The sequence below is a fragment of the Paramisgurnus dabryanus genome, chromosome 18 (assembly GCF_030506205.2).
Source record: "Paramisgurnus dabryanus chromosome 18, PD_genome_1.1, whole genome shotgun sequence".
Lineage (NCBI taxonomy): Eukaryota > Metazoa > Chordata > Actinopteri > Cypriniformes > Cobitidae > Paramisgurnus > Paramisgurnus dabryanus.
The window spans coordinates 29,364,942-29,383,690 of record NC_133354.1 but is presented as its reverse complement, the minus strand read 5'-3'; the positions used below and the strand labels follow the sequence as shown (position 1 = coordinate 29,383,690).

Genomic DNA, 18,749 nt, shown 5'->3' with positions numbered 1-18,749 from the left:
GGACTCACCCGCACTGCACCTTCTTCTCCGTCCGGAGAAGCGAGGGCAACTGGGCTACCTGGAAATGACACTCCGGTGGCGGGGGCTCTCTTATCTTGCCCCAGAGCCTGAGGCGGTTCCTGTACTTGAGCCGGAGCTAGAGCGTGCGGATCAGTCCATCTCTGAGCCAGGAGCTGAACTCGACCTTATAGACCTGTGGTTGACGGATCCTAATCCCACCCTGATTCCCACCCTTGTATCTTCACCGGTCCCATCCGGAAATCTTCATCTGTCCTGTACCCTGATTCCTCCTCCTGTGCTGGATCCGTCGTCACCCCTGTTGTCGTCATGCTCCTTGGCTTTGCCTCCGCCACTAGCTTCGTGCGGCCCATCTGCTTTGCCTCGGACCTCTCCTACACCTCACCTGAACCCCTACGTCTACGTCGGACTCCTCCCTACCTCTGGCTTCCCCGTCGCCCTCTCTCACCACATCGCCCCGTTCAACCAAGTCCCCACCAGCACCTCGGTCCTGGGAGTCAGCGGCAGGCCTCCGTGCTTCCTGCGCCGTGTTGTTGTCCCGGCCCTTCATCCTCTCGCTACTGGTTGCCCAATTCCCCATGTCTCCACGTCAGGTGTTTGGACCCTGGGATTCCCTCGTCACGTCGTCTGTCATCTGCCCCAGCTCCACCATGGACTATTTCGTCGACTACTCCACGCCCTTTACCTAAGCCTCCGCCCCTTGTCCTCACTCTCCTTCCTTCTGTCATCACGGCGCGAGGATGCGCCTTTTTCAAGGGGGCGTTATGTCATACTTTGTCCCGTATTGACTGCACCTGTCTTCATTTGTCTTCATTAGTTTGCTCTCACCTGCCCATGTTTAGCTCCCTCATCACTCTGTGTATTTATACTAACTGTTCAGTTCCTTCCTTTGTCGGTTATTGTATACGTTAAGTCTTTGTGTATGCCATGTCATTTTGAAAAAACCTCAGTAAAGCTTTAATGTTATTTGTTATCTCGACTCCTCGTCGTCCTTACCGGAGCGTCACTGACAACTGGTTTAGACACTTTTACAGATATAAACTGAAGGTATAAACTAAAAGCTTGATAGAATTTTGAACAGCCAAAAATGACATAAAACATAAAACATTTTGAGTTTGTGATACGGCTGTCTTTACATAGAAATTCTCTCCATCTGAATTTCACACCATAGCAACCAATGTGCAAACAACTTATATGATACTTCAAAAGTTGTTATTTATTTAGGTCTTTACTGAATTCCTCTTGTACCAAAAGAAATATTTACGCTTTAAGCTGCATTTGAGTTTCTGCTTGTATCTTGTGGTTCTGACACTTATCAGTTAGCATTTTCTGCAAAGTCAACATATATAAACCATAACATCCATCCAAACTTTTTCGCTAAACAGTTTATCCAGAAGGGCTGTAAAATAGTATAGTTTGAGAATAAGGTTGACCTACTTTGAAATTTTCCACCTCTTTAGGGCTTGAGGTTGCTGAACTTGCGTTTAATTGCGATTTCTATGAGCCAGTTTTAGATGAAAGGTTTCTTTTTATGCCCTGTGGAAGTCTGTGACAGGTACATTTTCAAAGTCTAACTAATTCAAACTTTCCACAAACCTGAAAAAGCAAAGAGACTTACAGAGTAATGAAAACCCGCATTTGTATTGATATTCCTATATTTAAAAAAGACAATATTCAATATTTATGAACCAGGTTTTTTTCACGATTTTTTTTTATGTGGAATCCGAAAGCCGAAAAGATCAAAAGTTAGGAATGAAAAATATTTAAAATAAGAAACACAATATGAAATTAAAGAAGCCTCCTCTGATCAAATATCCAATATCACTGAAGCACATAAGATTTGCCATTCTCAAATCATATTGGCATTGTATGAATTAGACCTTGCCTGTGCCAGCTTCACGGCAAACTCCTTTTTACAGTATACCAAATACTGAAATGTATGAACGTTTACTTAATTTTAATGTTCACTCAAATGCTCACTGCACTGTGTATGCATTACATTATGCATGAAGCATTGATAAATGCATTAGCATATGCTTGCCATGTGCACTTTTCAGAATGCTGACATATTAGCCTTTGAGGCTAAGGCACTGCGGAATGAATGGTGCATGTCTTAAAGCTCTTTAATAATACCATGCATTATTTGCAATCTGCTGACTGTGGTGATTAGGCTGCATCCCAACAATAATTAACAATTAACATCTGTTTACACAGATTGACTGAGCTGAGAGCCTGTAGCATCTTCTGACAGCCTGCCACTAAATTAGAGCTATAAGAAGGATGATCTTTTCTCAACATTGACTAACACACCACAAATAGTCCATAACATACCTACAGTTTTCAGGCTTTCACCCTTTATTATTTCTTTTATGTTACACATGAAAGGTAAACTATGTGATTCCACATTATGCCTTATTTCTCCGGTTTCACAGACAACGCTTAAGGCTAGTCCTATACTAAAACACTGTCTCAACTGAAAATAACTTGACCTATCTTAAAATATGCCAGTGCCATTGATTTGTCTTAAGATACACACCAGTAACGTCTTTCTCTGAGGCATGTTTGTAAAAAAAATGATCTTACTTACAATAAGGCCTAGTTATGGCCTTGTCTGTGAAATCGGCCTTTATGTTTTAGTATACTGACTTAAAGTTAAAGCACTTGACATTTAATGTTATGTAAGGGATAATATATAGGCAGCAGCTTGTTATCGTAGAAATAAGTCCAGACAGTGTGATCATGACCCGACGCGAAGCGGGATGAAGGTGTTTATTTTGCAATAACAACCTACTGCCTATACACTATCCTGCTTTTTACACAGCTATTTACCTCATAAGTAAGATAAGAAACAATAAATATTGAATTTGATATTTTATTTGCTCAAAAAGCAAACCTTCCACTTATTTTTGGTTTTAAGATAATGTCACGAACATGCTATTTGGTTTAATCATTTGTAAATATAATTTCATAAAATAATTTCATTTTAAAAGACATATTTATATTTTTTGTGTGATATTACACTCTACCCATCAAAATGATTTGCAGTCTTGTGTTATTAGCTTTAGGCAGAATGTCACGACTGGCCAATCAGAATCCAGCATTTTAGAGCGCCCTGTAATAAATAAGGTTAATTGCCACCATATTCAAAGTTAATTTGATACATCTCATAGATTCCTAATTGTAAATTAGATTTCCAATTATTGTTATATACGGTAGATTGCAAATGTTGCCCAAACCTACCGCAAGTTATTTAACACATGACTGAACATGTTTATGTCTATTCATATACATCGAAACAGATTTTTTCATATCTCAGTTGTTTTTCATCATGGTATTTAATTATAGACTTAACCTGAACTCTCTGAACATTTTATACGTTGTCCTACTTTAATCCCTGTGGTTAACTGTCTAGTTATAAAAATATCTGTCTTGTTCATGCATGCATCTAATTATTCTCTAATCTTAAATAGTCATACTGCTACAGTCAGTGACTGACGGAGACGATAATTCAGGCCAGGAATTTGATTACATTTCAGCCCACCTTCACTGCTGCCATCACCTCCATCATGTTCATGTAATCCACCAGACTGCAGAATTATTATATTAATAAAAAATATATTAATTAAATCATTTAATAACACATAAATATATGTTAGTATCTTAAAAATTTGATCACTTTGAGAATCAAAATAGTATAGATTTTTTCCGTGATATTTTTTGTTCATGTCTTAAAATAGCATAAATGTACTTTTACAGCCTTATTTAGTCTACACTGAATGTGAAGTTAAATGTGCAAATAGTCAGTCCTAACTAGGGCTGTGAATCTTTGGGTAGACAGCGAATCGATTCGATCCACGATTCAAAGGTTTCCGATTCGATTCAAAAACGATTTTTGCTAACCAGAACGATTCCATTCGATTCGATTAACAATACAATTCGATTTGATTCGAATATTAACGATTCTGTTCTATAAATATTAGTATACATCTGCATCTTAGCAAATAAAATAAATATTTGGGAAATTCATGACCATTTAATAGATTTTCAATAACTAGATTCAGGACTTTAGTTTAATAGCTTAACTTCTTAGAACTCAAAATACAAAGCAAGTAAACCAAGAAAAATAATACTATTCTACATATTCAATGCACCATAAGCTTTTATTGTAAACATTGCATACATTTCCTGAACATTTAGGAAATACAGCAAAGTGTGTAAATACAGCAAAGTCTGTAAAGGAGTAGCACTTCTCAACTCTGACCCTAAAATACTAGCTGCTTTAAGTGCAGGTATGTCTATCTTAATGGCATGGCATCTGCGGAGATGGTTGCTAAGGTTCGTTGTATTTCCAATGTATTTTAACTCAGCTATTTCTACAATGTCTGCAAACTGCAACGGCCTTCGGACAATCTTTCAATTTACTTCGTGAAAACTGAAGTAATCTCAAACCTTTGATCGCATGTTGGCTGGTGTGTTGTTCTCCTTCGTGTCCCTCCATTTGTACACTGTCTTCTGCGTTTATTCAAATGACAGCAAACAGGCGCGCCGCAAATTGAAGAGTAGTGACGTAATCCACTGCTCATTTTACGTCGCAGATGTAACTAATTTAAAATGTATTTATATATTTTTTATTATCCATCGTATTCGTTATATAATCACGATTCATTCGATCTTTAAATATAAAATTGAAACAAACGATTCACGATTCAAAAATCCAGGTTTCAAGATCGATGCATATGCATTGGCAGGATTTGTAATCGATGCATCGAGAAAACGAATGAATCGTTACACCCCTAGTCCTAACAGAAAAGTTTTTTTTGTGATTGTTGCGGGCAAAAATCCTTGATCTTGCGGCACGTTTTCTTAAAAAATGTGATGGAATATGCGGGATATTTATGGAATTTTATGCAATGAAATTGCTGGAACTTGTAAAAATTGCAGGACTTGCAAAAACTGTTTGCAGCTTTTGCAGCTTTTCAGTGATGTTCACGTCACATAATGATGTCACTTCATAACATTCCCATGGCAACAGGGCACATGGCTGCACTTGTGTGAAGTAAATGCAACATTATCAACTTTCTGCTAAGATATATGTGATTTTTGCTGCGAAAATGTGGGGATTATAAAATCATGCAAGCCCAGCATATTTAGCACACGGAAATCTGGAATTTATGCTGCGAAAGGGCAGCGTATTTGCAGACTTTGGCTGACTATGCGTTGAATCATGCGATCGCATAATCATGTTTTTCTGGAGGGACTGAACAGTCACCACCTTTACTCAATTGCACCATTTCGGACCACAGATATAAATGTACATAGATGCAGTTCCAGACACGTAGTCCAGTTTCACAACGCACATGTTCGTCTGAACAGTTCACATTTACAACTGTATGTTTGCTGCAAAACATATGGGTTGATTTTTTTGCTGTGGTCTGAACAAAAACAGCAGAAGGTCTTTTTTAGCCAACAGGTGGCCCTTTTCAAAACAGCAGAAATATAGCGTACACAAAGCAACGCAGACTCTGATATTGAAATGTGCAGCGCTCATGCAGTATTTATTCAATGAAATCATAGCCTTTTGAAGGTTAACCTTGAAGCTATATAATGCTCTTCCTCTTTTGCGTTTACACTCCAATTTTTGTTTGATTGTCTGATATAGCTGAACAGGCCGTGCGTCGCTGATGATTGGTCATGTGGTGGTGTAATTTTCACTCTGGTATTGCCTGATTTGTAGATTCTGAGAGGTTCGTCTGTTCATTCCTAGCTACATTTCTATTACACATTAAGCTGACTGCACAACAGGCCAGAACGACTGTCAGGAAACCAGGAAATATGTGGTTATAACACTTAAAATATTTTTACACATTTCCTGAGATTGAATAATGTTTAAACATATGCATGCATCAGTGAACATAAAACAATAAATACTGACTATTAAAGCGGTAAAATGACGGTGGATGAATGAAACAATACTTGATCTTTTCTCAAGACTTGTGCCGGCTTTCTGTGAGTCTTTGCTGAGGGCGTCATATTCTTCTGAAGTCATTTCTCTCTCAATGCTTAAGTGACTTATAATTTGTCACCTGAGGCAAGCCAATAGAAATCACTCTAATTACTCAGTATGAGTCTCATTGAGGGGCAGATGTCAGGTGAATCTATGAGTGTGTGTGTGAATAAAACAGAATACAATCTTTTCTCAGATTTCAAACCGGATGTATGTTTTTATTTCTGGTATGCACTGTCATTGAGGCTATTTTATTAAATATCATAATTGCAGATGAAAAGGCCATCACATAAAAACAGCAGACGAGAGTCTGTTCTAGAGGAGACTGGGTGCATTTAGTTGCTCACAGACCTCAGCTGTGCTTCATTATGGGGAAAGAAAAACAGACCTTCCACCTCGTTTGGCATCAGGTTTAGATGGCAGCACTCTCAGATATGAATCATTTAATTGCATAATTCAAGGTCAGATAAGTGCAATAAACTTCAAACACAATTTCATGGTGGATTGTGTTCTCTGTGGGCATGCGCATCAGCTGTGTTATGTAAGTGCTAAATAAGGACAAAAATGATTTTGAAACAATCAGCCAGACGTTTAGACACACTTGACCTTTCCAGCCTTTTAATCTACATTTTGCCTTAATGCTTGTAACTATTTGTGTAGATTTTATATATATGTATGTTGTATATACTTTTGAAACTGTATACATATACACTCACCTAAAGGATTATTAGGATTATTGGGAACACCATACTAATTCTGTGTTTGACCCCCTTTCGCCTTCAGAACTGCCTTAATTCTACGTGGCATTAATTCAACAAGGTGCTGAAAGCATTCTTTAGAAATGTTGGCCCATATTGATAGGATAGCGTCTTGCAGTTGATTGAGATTTGTGGGATGCACATCCAGGGCACGAAGCTCCCGTTCCACCACATCCCAAAGATGCTCTATTGGGTTGAGATCTGGTGACTGTGGGGGCCATTTTAGTAGAGTGAACTCATTGTCATGTTCAAGAAACCAATTTGAAATGATTTGAGCTTTGTGACATGGTGCATTATCCTGCTGGAAGTAGCCATTAGAGGATGGGGACATGGTGGTCATAAAGGGATGGACATGGTCAGAAACAATGCTCAGGTAGGCCATGGCATTTAAACGATGCCCAATTGGCACTAAGGGGCCTAAAGTGTGCCAAGAAAACATCCCCCACACCATTAGACCATTGCATTAATGTTAATTTGAACAGGTGTTCCTAATAATCCTTCAGGTGAGTTTATGTATATATGTATTCCGTTTTGTCATTTCTACATTTATTTTTAAATGTCTAAACAGTAAGGGGAAATTGAGGGGAGCAAGTGACTAACATGCATGAGCCTTTAAATCTTTGCTTATGTAGTACAAAGTGTGATGCTTTAGCAATACTAGATCATTTAATTCCAAAAGAATAAACGTACTGATCAAATCTGCCTGCATGAATTGTAGGAAAAAGTGTGAGATACATTCAGTAGATGCATGTCTGAAATACTGTGTGCATTATATTGCATACAGTAAACAAATGTTTATGTGCAAAGGGTGCACTGCAGTCCAGTAGCAGAGTCAGGAACTTTTTAATAGGGGTGGCCTTGCAAGGACCTGCTGTTTCAAAAGTATTACAGGTGAAAAAAGCAATGATGTATAATGTTCAATAAAAAAATTATCTGAATGGAAAAGATAATTGTTGTCAATTTTTAAAAAAAAATCTGAATACCTGTACATTTATAGATGTACTGAATACATTTATAAATGGATGAACAATATTTGGGGGTGGGACAGAATAAATAACTAAAAAATTTTGTGTCGTGTTAATGATGTTTACTGTAATTTAACAGCATCAGTAATATCACATCTAATTTAGTAATCACAAAGCACAAGCATGGATCATGTGATATCGGGCTTTGATCTCACCGGTGGCTGATCCACTATGAGATTGCACTTATTTCACTCCCCTCCGACTGCAGGTGCCTGTCTGTTCTTGCCTGGATTCTATGTTAGGCTTATTATGATTCCTAATGAGAACCACAAGAGTTCTTAGCCTTAAAGTTATTGTCTAGACATGATAAAGGTCCTCAGATCCATATCTAAATATTTCTTTTTGTCTTTGAATAAAGGAAATTATAGGCATGTGGCCAGTAGACTGTTAGGGATTTTGTCCCCCTGGCTTCAGAATAATTATATCTACGAGTTTGGCCCACTTGAATCGTTACATAAGCTCCCAGTCACCTGTCAGACTCACCACATCCTTATAATCCACCTAGACATCTTAGATCTGGCAATCTGTATCTCCCCAATGCCCTGCTCGAGGTTAAAGCATTGCAGATGGAGAGCCTTTTGGGTTGCCGGACTTATTTTATGGAATAATCAGTGTCAGTTTGTCACCTTCATTATCTGCTTTTAAATCGTTTCTTTTCACTGCCTTTTAATAGATCACGATGTCCTGGTTTTGAACTGTTGTTGTGTTTTATTGTACAGCACTTTGGTCAGCATGAATGCTTTTTAAAATGTGCTATAAAATAAAGGTATCGAACATATTTGTTAATGTTTATAGCACAACAAGTTTAAATTTGTGTTGTGTACAGTTAAGGAAAAACAGAGAAAGCCTGCTACTCATTTAGCCAGTTTATGAGCTGACAAGAACCAAAATATATTTTCTAAGATTTTCTGTGCCAGCATGAGACAAAGACATAATCATTTCACCTATTTATTACACTTTCATTATAAACCCAACCGTTTTGAAACATCCTAAAAAAAGGATGGCTAGTGTGTGAAATTCATACAGTACACTATGTTAATGTAGAAAGGTGTTTGTAAAGGTAGAAATGTCCTTAAATGTAGAAATGACTGCAGAAATGTTAACAGCAAGATTGGGTAAAACTGTGATTTCTTGTCAATTACCATCCTTCTGCTGCTTCTACCAATGATGGAAATACGTGCCGTTATAATAGCAAAACAAGTGGGAGAACATTGCTAGAATATGAATAGATTGTATTGCAATAGGCAGTGTGTTTAAATATGAATAATAAAACAAAACTAGGTAGCAGATTTATAAGTTACAGCAACAGAAGCAAAAGGCCTTGGTTGGTTTACGTCCCAATCAGAGCAATCCTGTTTGCTAGTTTAAGTGCAGTTGTGATTATCACGTTCAGTGCCACATTATTTAAATTTGTGTGCCATTTGTGTGCCTATGGGTGTTCTGGTCTGAAAACGAAGTGTAATAAGGTGCATTGTTGGTGTGTTGCTAATTTGAGGCAACTAAACGCCATCGACCAACTAAAACCTGGTCTAAAGTCTGAAGTCAATGGCACAATTTTTTTATTATTTTATAAGCGCGTTAGTAATATGCACTTATAAACAGGACAACAACTCACATCCATTTTGCTTAATACACACACATGGACGTGCAGCAGCACACAAACATTTTTGAATATTAAAATTAAAGGATTAAAATGTATAAAGATCACTATTGTGACATAAATGAGGACAGATTTTTAAAGCTGCTTCACCTTTAGCCTGGTAAGCTGATTTTTTTGGTACATTTGTAAATGATTCTTATAAAAACCTTCCTACATTAATTTAAATTTTTAAGGGAAACCAAAGCTTTAATAACCCAAATAACCATTTCAATATATAAAACAACACAATTTTTAACATCAATCTTAAAGGGCACCAGTTATCCTATTCACATTTTTACATCCCCAAATCTGGAGCTACAAAGATCCCGTACACACTACATATTAATTCGGTTGTCACTTCACCTTTTAATGCTTAATCCTGTTCTGTACACACACAGTTCAGTAATTTACGGGACTCACAACCGCATTCCACAACCGAATTAACTCCCGCAAAATGCAGGAGTGACTACCGCATTTACAGATATTCCACGCTGTGTGTACACAACCGAACTCAACTACTGGTTGTTGACGATGACGTCACGGGACTTCCGCCAATAGCCGTGTAGGGCGCCTGCTAGATTTTACCTCAGACAGATTGCAGGATGGCGGAGAGAGGTTTGTTGTGGAGCGACCAAGAAACAAAATTGTTAATTGCAATATGGGCAGACAAAAATATTCAAAGAAAAATGGACAGTACCAAACGAAATAAAATGGTTTTTGAAGAAATAGCAAAAAAAATGTCAGAAAATGGTGTTTCAAGAACTGCAAAACAGTGTAGAATAAAACTGAAGGCGTTGAAGACTGATTATAAAAAAATTATAGACCACAATAATCGTTCTGGGCGGGAGAGGAGAACGTTTAAGTTTTTTGAAGATATGGATCGGGTTTTGCGGGATAACCCTAGCTGCCACCCAGCATTTGTTTTCGATTCATCATCAGAGATTGACGTTACCGGCGAAGACGTTTCGTCGCCCGAGAGCGATATGGAAAATCCTAACGGTAAGTTCCCGTTAATTGGTTTGCTAATAACAAAATCGGCAACTTTATTATTAGTAACGTCACTCTCACTACTTTGCTGTAGAAGAGTCGACTGTGGAAGTGTGCTCGCCCGGATGTTCAGTCTCTGCAGCGACCTCAGGTAAGATGCAGTCTTTTTAAATCGGTATTTTATGCTTCATAACTGTACGATATAGTGTATCCTTTTACTATGATGTGGAGTGTCATTGTGTGTGTGTGTGTGTGTGTGTGTGTGTGTGTGTGTGTGTGTGTGTGTGTGTGTGTTACACTAGGAGGAGAAGAGAGTAGCTGCAGCGCCAGTAATTCAGGTGCATTACAAACAGGTAACCTTAATTGTCTAATAAACTTGCATATTAGTGAAAATACACACGCATATTCATACATATCCTCCAGTTTCCTTCAAAACAATAGCATCTTTTAATGACATAAGCGTACTTGGGTTAAGTATAATATAAGTTAATTTTTTGGGCACACACAGTTTACTGCCCCACTTGCACTCATACTGTACTTTTATTGATTCATTCCCGAGCACGCTTTTATCATTAGGAATCCACTGTTTTGAAGAAAACACTATGTAAAGCACTCTCCCAACACTGGAGCCCATCATGTTAAGTTTGGGGCTTCTATTTTGAGTCGTTTGAGACAGGATGAAACACAGCTCTTTCGCCATGTCTATAATATTGCTTAAATAATCTATTGCTCAGATGTTCACATAATCGTGCTGTGTGCATCAGAAGGTTTTTACAGAGGCAGATGAAGTTGAATGACTTGTGCACTCACACTTCCCAAAGCGTGCCGGAGCGTGTGTGATCCTCAAAGCCTGGTTTGTTTGACAGGTGTGATCGGTCCGTCTGTACCTGGGCATTGTTTGGTTAATCGCGCCTAGCCCAGTTGGAGAGGTGGGCTCGGATGCGGAACGCAAAGTGTGAGCGCAAACTGCACAGTTCAAAAGGCAAGATGCCATTTGCGCAACAGTTATTTAAAGGAACACGCAGACATTTTGGGATTTTAGCGTATTCACTGTATCCCCCAGAGTTAGATAAGTTCATACATACCTTTATCATCTCTGTGTGTGCCGTAACTCTGTCTGACGCACACACAGCTAGATAAGCTTAGCACAAAGACTGGAAGTGAATGGCTCCAGCTAGCACACTGCTCCCAATAAGTGACAACATAACGCAAACATTTTCCTATTTATGTGTTGTAATTTGTATAGTCACACTGTGTACAAATAACAAAGTCCTATGAGACATAGCCATCTTTTAACAGTATACATACTGGGAACTATATTCTCAGAAGGCGAAGCACTGCTACTTTGGCGGAGTTATTTGCTCGCAGCACCCGAGAAGCCCCTGGTGAGGAGCAGAGAGTTCGGTCACAGTTGCAAGTAGCAGTTCTTCGCCTTCTGAGAAAATAGTTTCCCGTGTATATATACTGGTAAAAGATGGCTGTGTCTCTTAGGACTTTGTTATTTGTACACGGTGTGACTATACAAATCACAACACATAAATAGGAAAATGTTCATGTTATTTGGTCACTTATTGGGAGCAGTATGCTAGCTGGAGCTATTCATTTCCAGACTTTGTTCTAAGCTAGGCTAGCAGTGGGTGCATCAGGCAGTGTTACTGCACGCACAAAAGATAAAAGTATCTATGGACTTGCCTAACGGTGAATAAGCTAAAATCCCAAAAATGTCGATGTGTTACTAACACTTTATCTACTTTTGTAAAAACCTTCTGATCCACCAGAATGGTAAGGTGAACGTCTGAGTGGCATAAGCGATGATTTGACTAAGCAATATGATGGTGACAGGGTGAGAAGGCTGTGTGTCATTGCGTCCGAAATTGCTCAAAATAAAAGCCAAAAACTTAACCTTACGATGGGCCTTCAGTGTTAATAATTAGGGCTGCATAATAAATCGCATGCGTTTGTGGTGCGCATCTCGTCAGTACAGCTGGCTCCTAGATTAGTAGTAAATCGCAATAGAGCGCATTTAGGCCCAATCCCATTTCTCTGTCTTACCCCTTCCCCTTACCCCTTAGTTTTGCATATTCACTCTAATTTGAAAACCACACCCACCAAGAGGGAAACAATCTGTCCATCTCCATTGACTTTGTATTGCGAGAGGCCGCCTCCTTGTCATTTATGGCTTATAACAAAAACAGAATAATGCCTAAAAACTGCTGTGTGACAGGGTGTACAGCTAACAAACAAACAAAACAAAAAAACAGAAATACGTTTTTATAAGCTGTCGACCCCAAAAATATAAAAATATAAACAAGGTGCTCATCACAACGTCAAGCAATGCTTCGGTCACTTTAACAATGGCAGATGCTTAATAGTGCTCAAACGGTTTTGAGGAAAATGATAGAAAGAAACTTGAATGCATTATAAGTCGGTTTGAATAATAGTCTCTGCCAAATGCAACACATTTTAAACTTGCAAGAAGTGAGATCATATTTAGTCTAGTGTGTCATTTGTGTATGTATGTGACTAGTAACTTTTGTTTCAGAATAAGTGTCTTAGATGGATGTTCCTCTATGACCGTGTTCTTCACATCCAACCCTGGAGAGCCGGTGCCCTGCAGAGTTTAGCTCCAACCTTAATCAAACACACCTACCTGTGATTTTCTAGTGATCATGAAGACATTCCCTGTGTCTCAATTCGTTCCCTAGCTCCCGAGGTCGTGAATCAGTATATCGTGTACACAGGTTCGGGCACTGGTAAGGACCCTAGCTCACTTGACATTGGGACACTGTTCCCTTTTTTTTTGTCACGTGGCTGCTTAAACACGTTGTGATAACTCACAGCTGTTTCTCATCAACATCCGGCAAAACCAACATATCTCCGACTTAATTTTAAACAGTACATTGTAAAAAACGCTGTCATTATTCTCTTACACATCCGTGCATTAAATTGGAGGAATATAATTATAATTTTAGATGTATACATTTATTTTACAATTTAAAATAAATATTATTATTTTAAATATTGAGTAGATTGTGGTCCCTTACTGTGTAGCGATTTGTGTTTATATTTAATATACGGAATTTGCTATTGAGACAGCCCTTAAAATGGCCGACTCCCTGATCAGTGCCCTGACTACTGAACAATGCTGCGTCCGAAAACTCAAGGCAGTGACTCGTTGCCTCGCTGCCTCATGAGGAAATGACTTCGAAGGCATTAAGGTAGCTCAGAGAAAGACTTTCGGACACACTTCAAAGGCAGCGTGTTTGAAATTTAAACAGAGAGCGCCTTTGTGATAACTAATCACATATTTGAAAACTACAATACTAATTTCTCGCTAGAAATGCAATCAAAAGGTGTAAAAAGTGAAAATCTACCTTTATTTACACTAAATTGGTGGTCCAGTCGCGTCCTTGGCCGCCATTTTATTTTTTCAAACTCGACCGGACTCGACCAATCACATTCTTAAAGTACGTCCACGCATAGGTATCTCAGGAGACAGGAAGTAAACCAAACATTGAATTCGGACATGCCTTGATGCCTTGCTGCCTTGGAAAGCTGCCTCAGAAGGCAGCAATATAGAGTTTTCGGACGCAGCCCAAGGGAGCTGATTGAGACACATGGATTGATTAGCTTGCTCAGGTGTGTTTGATTAAGGTTGGAGCTAAACTCTGCAGGGCACCAGCTCTCCAGGGTTGCATGTAAAGAACACTGCTCTATGACAGTGGTTCTCAACTCCAGTCCTCGGGACCCACTGCTCTGCACATTTTGGATGTCTCTCATATCTGACACACTCAGTTCAGTTCATGGAATCTATCCTAACGAGCTGATGATCTGAATCAGGTTTGTTAAATAAGGGAGACATGCACAATATGCAGAGCAGTGGGTCCCGAGGACTGGAGTTGAGAACCACTGCTCTATGAGGTAGTAACTGGTCAAATGTATTTCTTTAATTTACATTTTATTTTACATTGTAGGAGAGACTGTGGCTCAAGGAAGCCGTAACCCAACTGCTAGACATGCTGGTAAATCCATTTTTGTTTTTACATAGTCTTTAAATATTCACATAAACAATTGATATGTTATATAACAGCTCTCAGGCTTTGCTCTTTGAATTTAAAACACTTAAAAATTAAATTAACAGGTATTTGTAACAGGTTTCCATTGAAATTTGTCAAATCACAGTGTATCATCTTTACACATTTAAACTTAAAACAGTTAAACAAATATAAGTTAAAGTAAATCTCTAAATATGATTGTGATTTTGCTTAGGTCGAACCAAGAAAAGAAAATTGGACCAAATGCGGTCCTTGATGGATGAATGGGGCCAAAGGTTCATGAGTGCTTCCTCAAAAGAGTTCGAAGAATTGATGAGGAGGGAACAACTTAGAGATGAAGAGGAACGACAGGAAAGGGAGTGCAGGATGTCTCTTATGAGGGCCCTAACGAACTCCCTGCAGGCACAAACACAACATAGCTACCATCACACATCACAAAACATGTATTTGAATGCACAACCACCGCACATCCACTCACACACATCACGCCTTCAATATATGCCAACCAACCAACATCAACCAGCTTACTCTAGTTATGAAGCCACAACTTCAGCTCCACATATCAACACACCAGACTCATTTTATTGCCAATTAGAAGAAGAGTAAAACTTTATAATAGTATATCTCTAACCTGTTCAGGAAATTACTCTAGGAAAATGGCTTTCTATTTCTCTTCTGGGTAATTTATTTCTTTTTCTATTTTTCTTCTGGATAATTTATGAATAATTGTTCATATTGAATTGTTATGTTAAGTCAATACATAAACATAATACAAAATGTACTGTAAGTGCCTAATGCCTAAACATTAATATTGTCATCACATGGAAATCAAATAAAGATGTTATGAAGCAGTGTTGAATTTTTTTGCTTATTGCAGCTGGAATATAACAGGGTTGTATTGGCACAGTTACAAAGTAGCATGGTTATTTGGCTATTATTATGCATTTAAGTTTAAAATAATTCTAGGGTTAATGTGCTTTTAAAACGTAATACATATTATTGGTCACCATGTTTTAACTTTAGACTCAACCAATTGAAAAAGTGGGCGGGACATATGAGGGTCTGGAAACAAATTCTGATCGGGATAGTTTGTTAATTTTACCGCGAGATGTTGTGTCAGTGCAAGTCGGATAGCCTGTGCTTCCTCTCTAGCCTCTGGGTCAACTTCGTCGACGTCCTGTTGATGCGTTTCTGTGATGTTGTCATCCACAGGTACGGTTTCGCCCGCTCGTTCACAGAAATTGTGCAAAACAGCACAAGTTAACACCACGCGACAGATTGCCTTGATGGTGTGCTCGCATCTGTGTGCAAGGCTTCTCCACCTTCTTTTAAGTCTTCCAAAAGCCATCTCTACTGCCATCCTGCTTTGGCTTAATTTAAAATTAAAGTGCCTCTGAGCATCTGTTAAGTGACCATTGTCTGAATATGGCTTCTGTATCCAACTGAGTAGGGGATATGCTGGATCAGCTAATATTAATAACGGGATGTCGACGCCTTCGATGCGTTTTGAAGGGATGGGTGGAAACAGAGTGCCCCTCTGTGCCTTTCTGTACAATCCGGAGTTTGCAAACACTCGGGCATCATGCACACTACCTGGCCAGCCTATGCACACGTCCCTGAAAATTCCTTTGTGGTCAACTACTGCCTGCATGACGATGGAGTAAAACCCTTTTCGGTTATAGTAGGCCGTTGCATTGGGGCCATCAGGGCGATCTATTTGTATGTGTGTACCATCCAGACAGCCAACTACTTGTGGAAATCCCCACTGATGGAGAAAAGAATCTATTATTTGCTCGGATTCATTGGCATTTGGGAAGGACACAAAAATGGGTTGTAAATGTTGGCAGACAGCTTTGCAGAACTCCCGTGTGATTGCATGCACCGTTGATCTTCCTAAACCAAAAAGATGAGCTATGGTTCGGTATTCTACCTGTGTACCTAACCGCCACAACGCAACAGCCACTCTCTTCTGGACACTGACAGCCTTTCTTAGATGAGTGTCTTTCTTCATTAGGTGAGGAGCAAGCAAATGACAGAGCTGGAGGTATGTGTTTTGACTCATTCTTAAGTTTTGAATCCAGTCTGTCTCCCTCCACCTTAGCTGCTCCCACCAGCCTATGGGTCTAGGAGCAACCCAAACAGTACGGTCGAGTGAGAGCAGGTTGTTTAGTAAAAATAACTTAAATAGCAGAAAAAAATAACGACGCCTCTGTCGATAACGGTTTAATATTATTTGGCGGATGTTATCACGACTTTTCTGTCTGTTGTTTCTGTAATCTGCAGCTAAAACAAAACTCGCTATACGGCGGGCTTCCATTGTTTTTGATAACTACAGTACGTTGCTATGGTTACATTGTTGCCGTTTCGGGAGTGAGTCTTGTTCCGTACACACATGGAACGTTCATTTAGGGGATTCACTCCCGCATTTAAATGCGGTTGTCACTCCCGAAAGTTTGCAGTGTGTACGGGGCCAAATAGTACAGGATGTGGAAATATAATGTGTTTTTTAACTATAAACCAAGCGAACGCATTATACTATACCAAATACACAAAATATCTCTGTTTTTAGCAATGAAATAGGTCCACTTTAAACTGGTGGTCTTCTTCCTCTGCTTACAGTTTTCCCACTTACAAAAAAACACCATGCAAATAAGGAATCCATGAGCACAACTGGCTTTAAAGGGGATGGGGAAGACTCTCGTTGGTTTATTGCACATTATGCCCAACACACCCAATTACTCATTATAAGCAACAACCATTTTAGACCATGGGGCAGGCGCACAAATAATTTTTCCCATCGTTAAACTAGCAAAAGTGTATTCGGCATGCTCTTAGTGCACACGGCATGCCCTGTAGACTATTGCGCTTAGACAGTTAAAATAGGGCCCCTAGTGTGTGAGAGCTATACATGATTGTCAGTAATGTGACCTCATATGTCATTCCATTTGCCTGCCGCCATCTCGAGTACTGTCTATAGCTAGCTTGTTACGATTTACAGCATATTTTTCACCACATATCTTGGTTTTAGTCTGTATATTCTATGCATTAGATTCATATAGCCATAAATATGATGCATTTACATACAATGTCATAGCAAAATGAGCCCATGTGTCTCATGTCTTAGTCATCACCACTGTTCTTTTTATAATCAAAAACAGCTAATATGAAAAAAAATGTAAATATATAATAAAAATAACAATACAAACTTGCTTTATCCGAGCGCAGCTCTACAGTCTGGCGCAACTCTACGACGCAATTTCATTTTTTTTTTGCATCTCGATCGTGCTCCTTATCACCTTCACACTCAACACAAAAAAGTAACCTGCAGTCGATGATCCACAGTGGAGATTATTTCTAGCCTCTAGAGAGGTGTTTCAGCAGCTCTGTGAGAGGCTAGCCTGCAAAACCTTCGGGTGCGCAGGCTGTGCACGCATGTCTCTGCATGTGTAAGAGCAGATTTGCGCAGAAGTACATTTTACTGACGTAAGTTGAACCCTTGTAATCGTTTCATGATTGGTTACAACCCCCATCAATCAAAACTTTGCTGTGTGGGCAAAGGCTGGCTTCATTTTGGCTTCATCTAGTCAAAAGCGAATTTGCGCAAAATGACACCTCGCTTACCCAATGTGCGCTTCAAGGACATTTTAAGCTCTCAAACCCTATCTGATTGGACAAAACAGAAAAATAATGCGGAATATTTATCGGGCAGTTTAACGATGCAAAAAGAGATGCATTTTCAGTGATCGAGAAACATGATCATAAGCGCGCATGTAAACAAAGGTGGATCTTGCAGGATTTTTCCCTATTTTTTGTTGATTTGAATTAAAATGTGGAATGCATTTTGAAGAGTTGACCCTTATGTTGCAATGTACGCTGAAGTTTTTTGGATATGTCAGAAATGATCAAACCATATGGCAAGATAGTACCGACATTTATATTAATATGCGGTCTGTCTGCATTGCATTTAACCCTTTTCACTCAAGTGTATTGATGGCAAGCTCAGAACATGAATCTTGAGTGTTTTAGCTTACATATAAAGCAAAGTTTATGATTGATAATTGAATATTTGATGTACAACAAAGTACAGAAACACATAGGGCTCTATCTTGCACCCAGCGCAATTGACTTTGTCAGTGACGCATGTATCATTCGTATTTTGCGCCGGCGCACAGCGGGGTTTTTCCCTCCACAGATGCACGTCAGCAAACTAGGGAATGAACTTGCGCTCCCTGGGCGGTTCAGCGCAAAAAGGAGGCGTGTTGC

The 18,749-nt window shown here is 39.1% G+C and overlaps 1 protein-coding gene across 2 annotated transcripts; it reads left to right on the top strand.

Moving 5' to 3' along the window:
• The first annotated feature begins 9,412 nt into the window (after positions 1 to 9,412).
• LOC135776983 (uncharacterized) lies at positions 9,413 to 15,294 on the top strand. 2 transcript variants are annotated; one of them, XM_073812570.1, is made up of 5 exons: positions 9,413 to 10,443; positions 10,529 to 10,582; positions 10,734 to 10,784; positions 14,406 to 14,453; positions 14,701 to 15,294. In XM_073812570.1, exons 1-5 carry the CDS (start codon positions 10,047 to 10,049, stop codon positions 15,090 to 15,092), a joined length of 942 nt encoding a protein of 313 aa, XP_073668671.1. In that variant the 5' UTR covers positions 9,413 to 10,046; the 3' UTR covers positions 15,093 to 15,294. The 2 variants fall into 2 exon arrangements, with proteins under 2 accessions (XP_073668671.1, XP_073668670.1); XM_073812569.1 differs by having other exon boundaries at positions 9,422 to 10,443; positions 10,526 to 10,582; positions 14,701 to 15,285.
• The last annotated feature ends 3,455 nt before the right edge of the window (positions 15,295 to 18,749 follow it).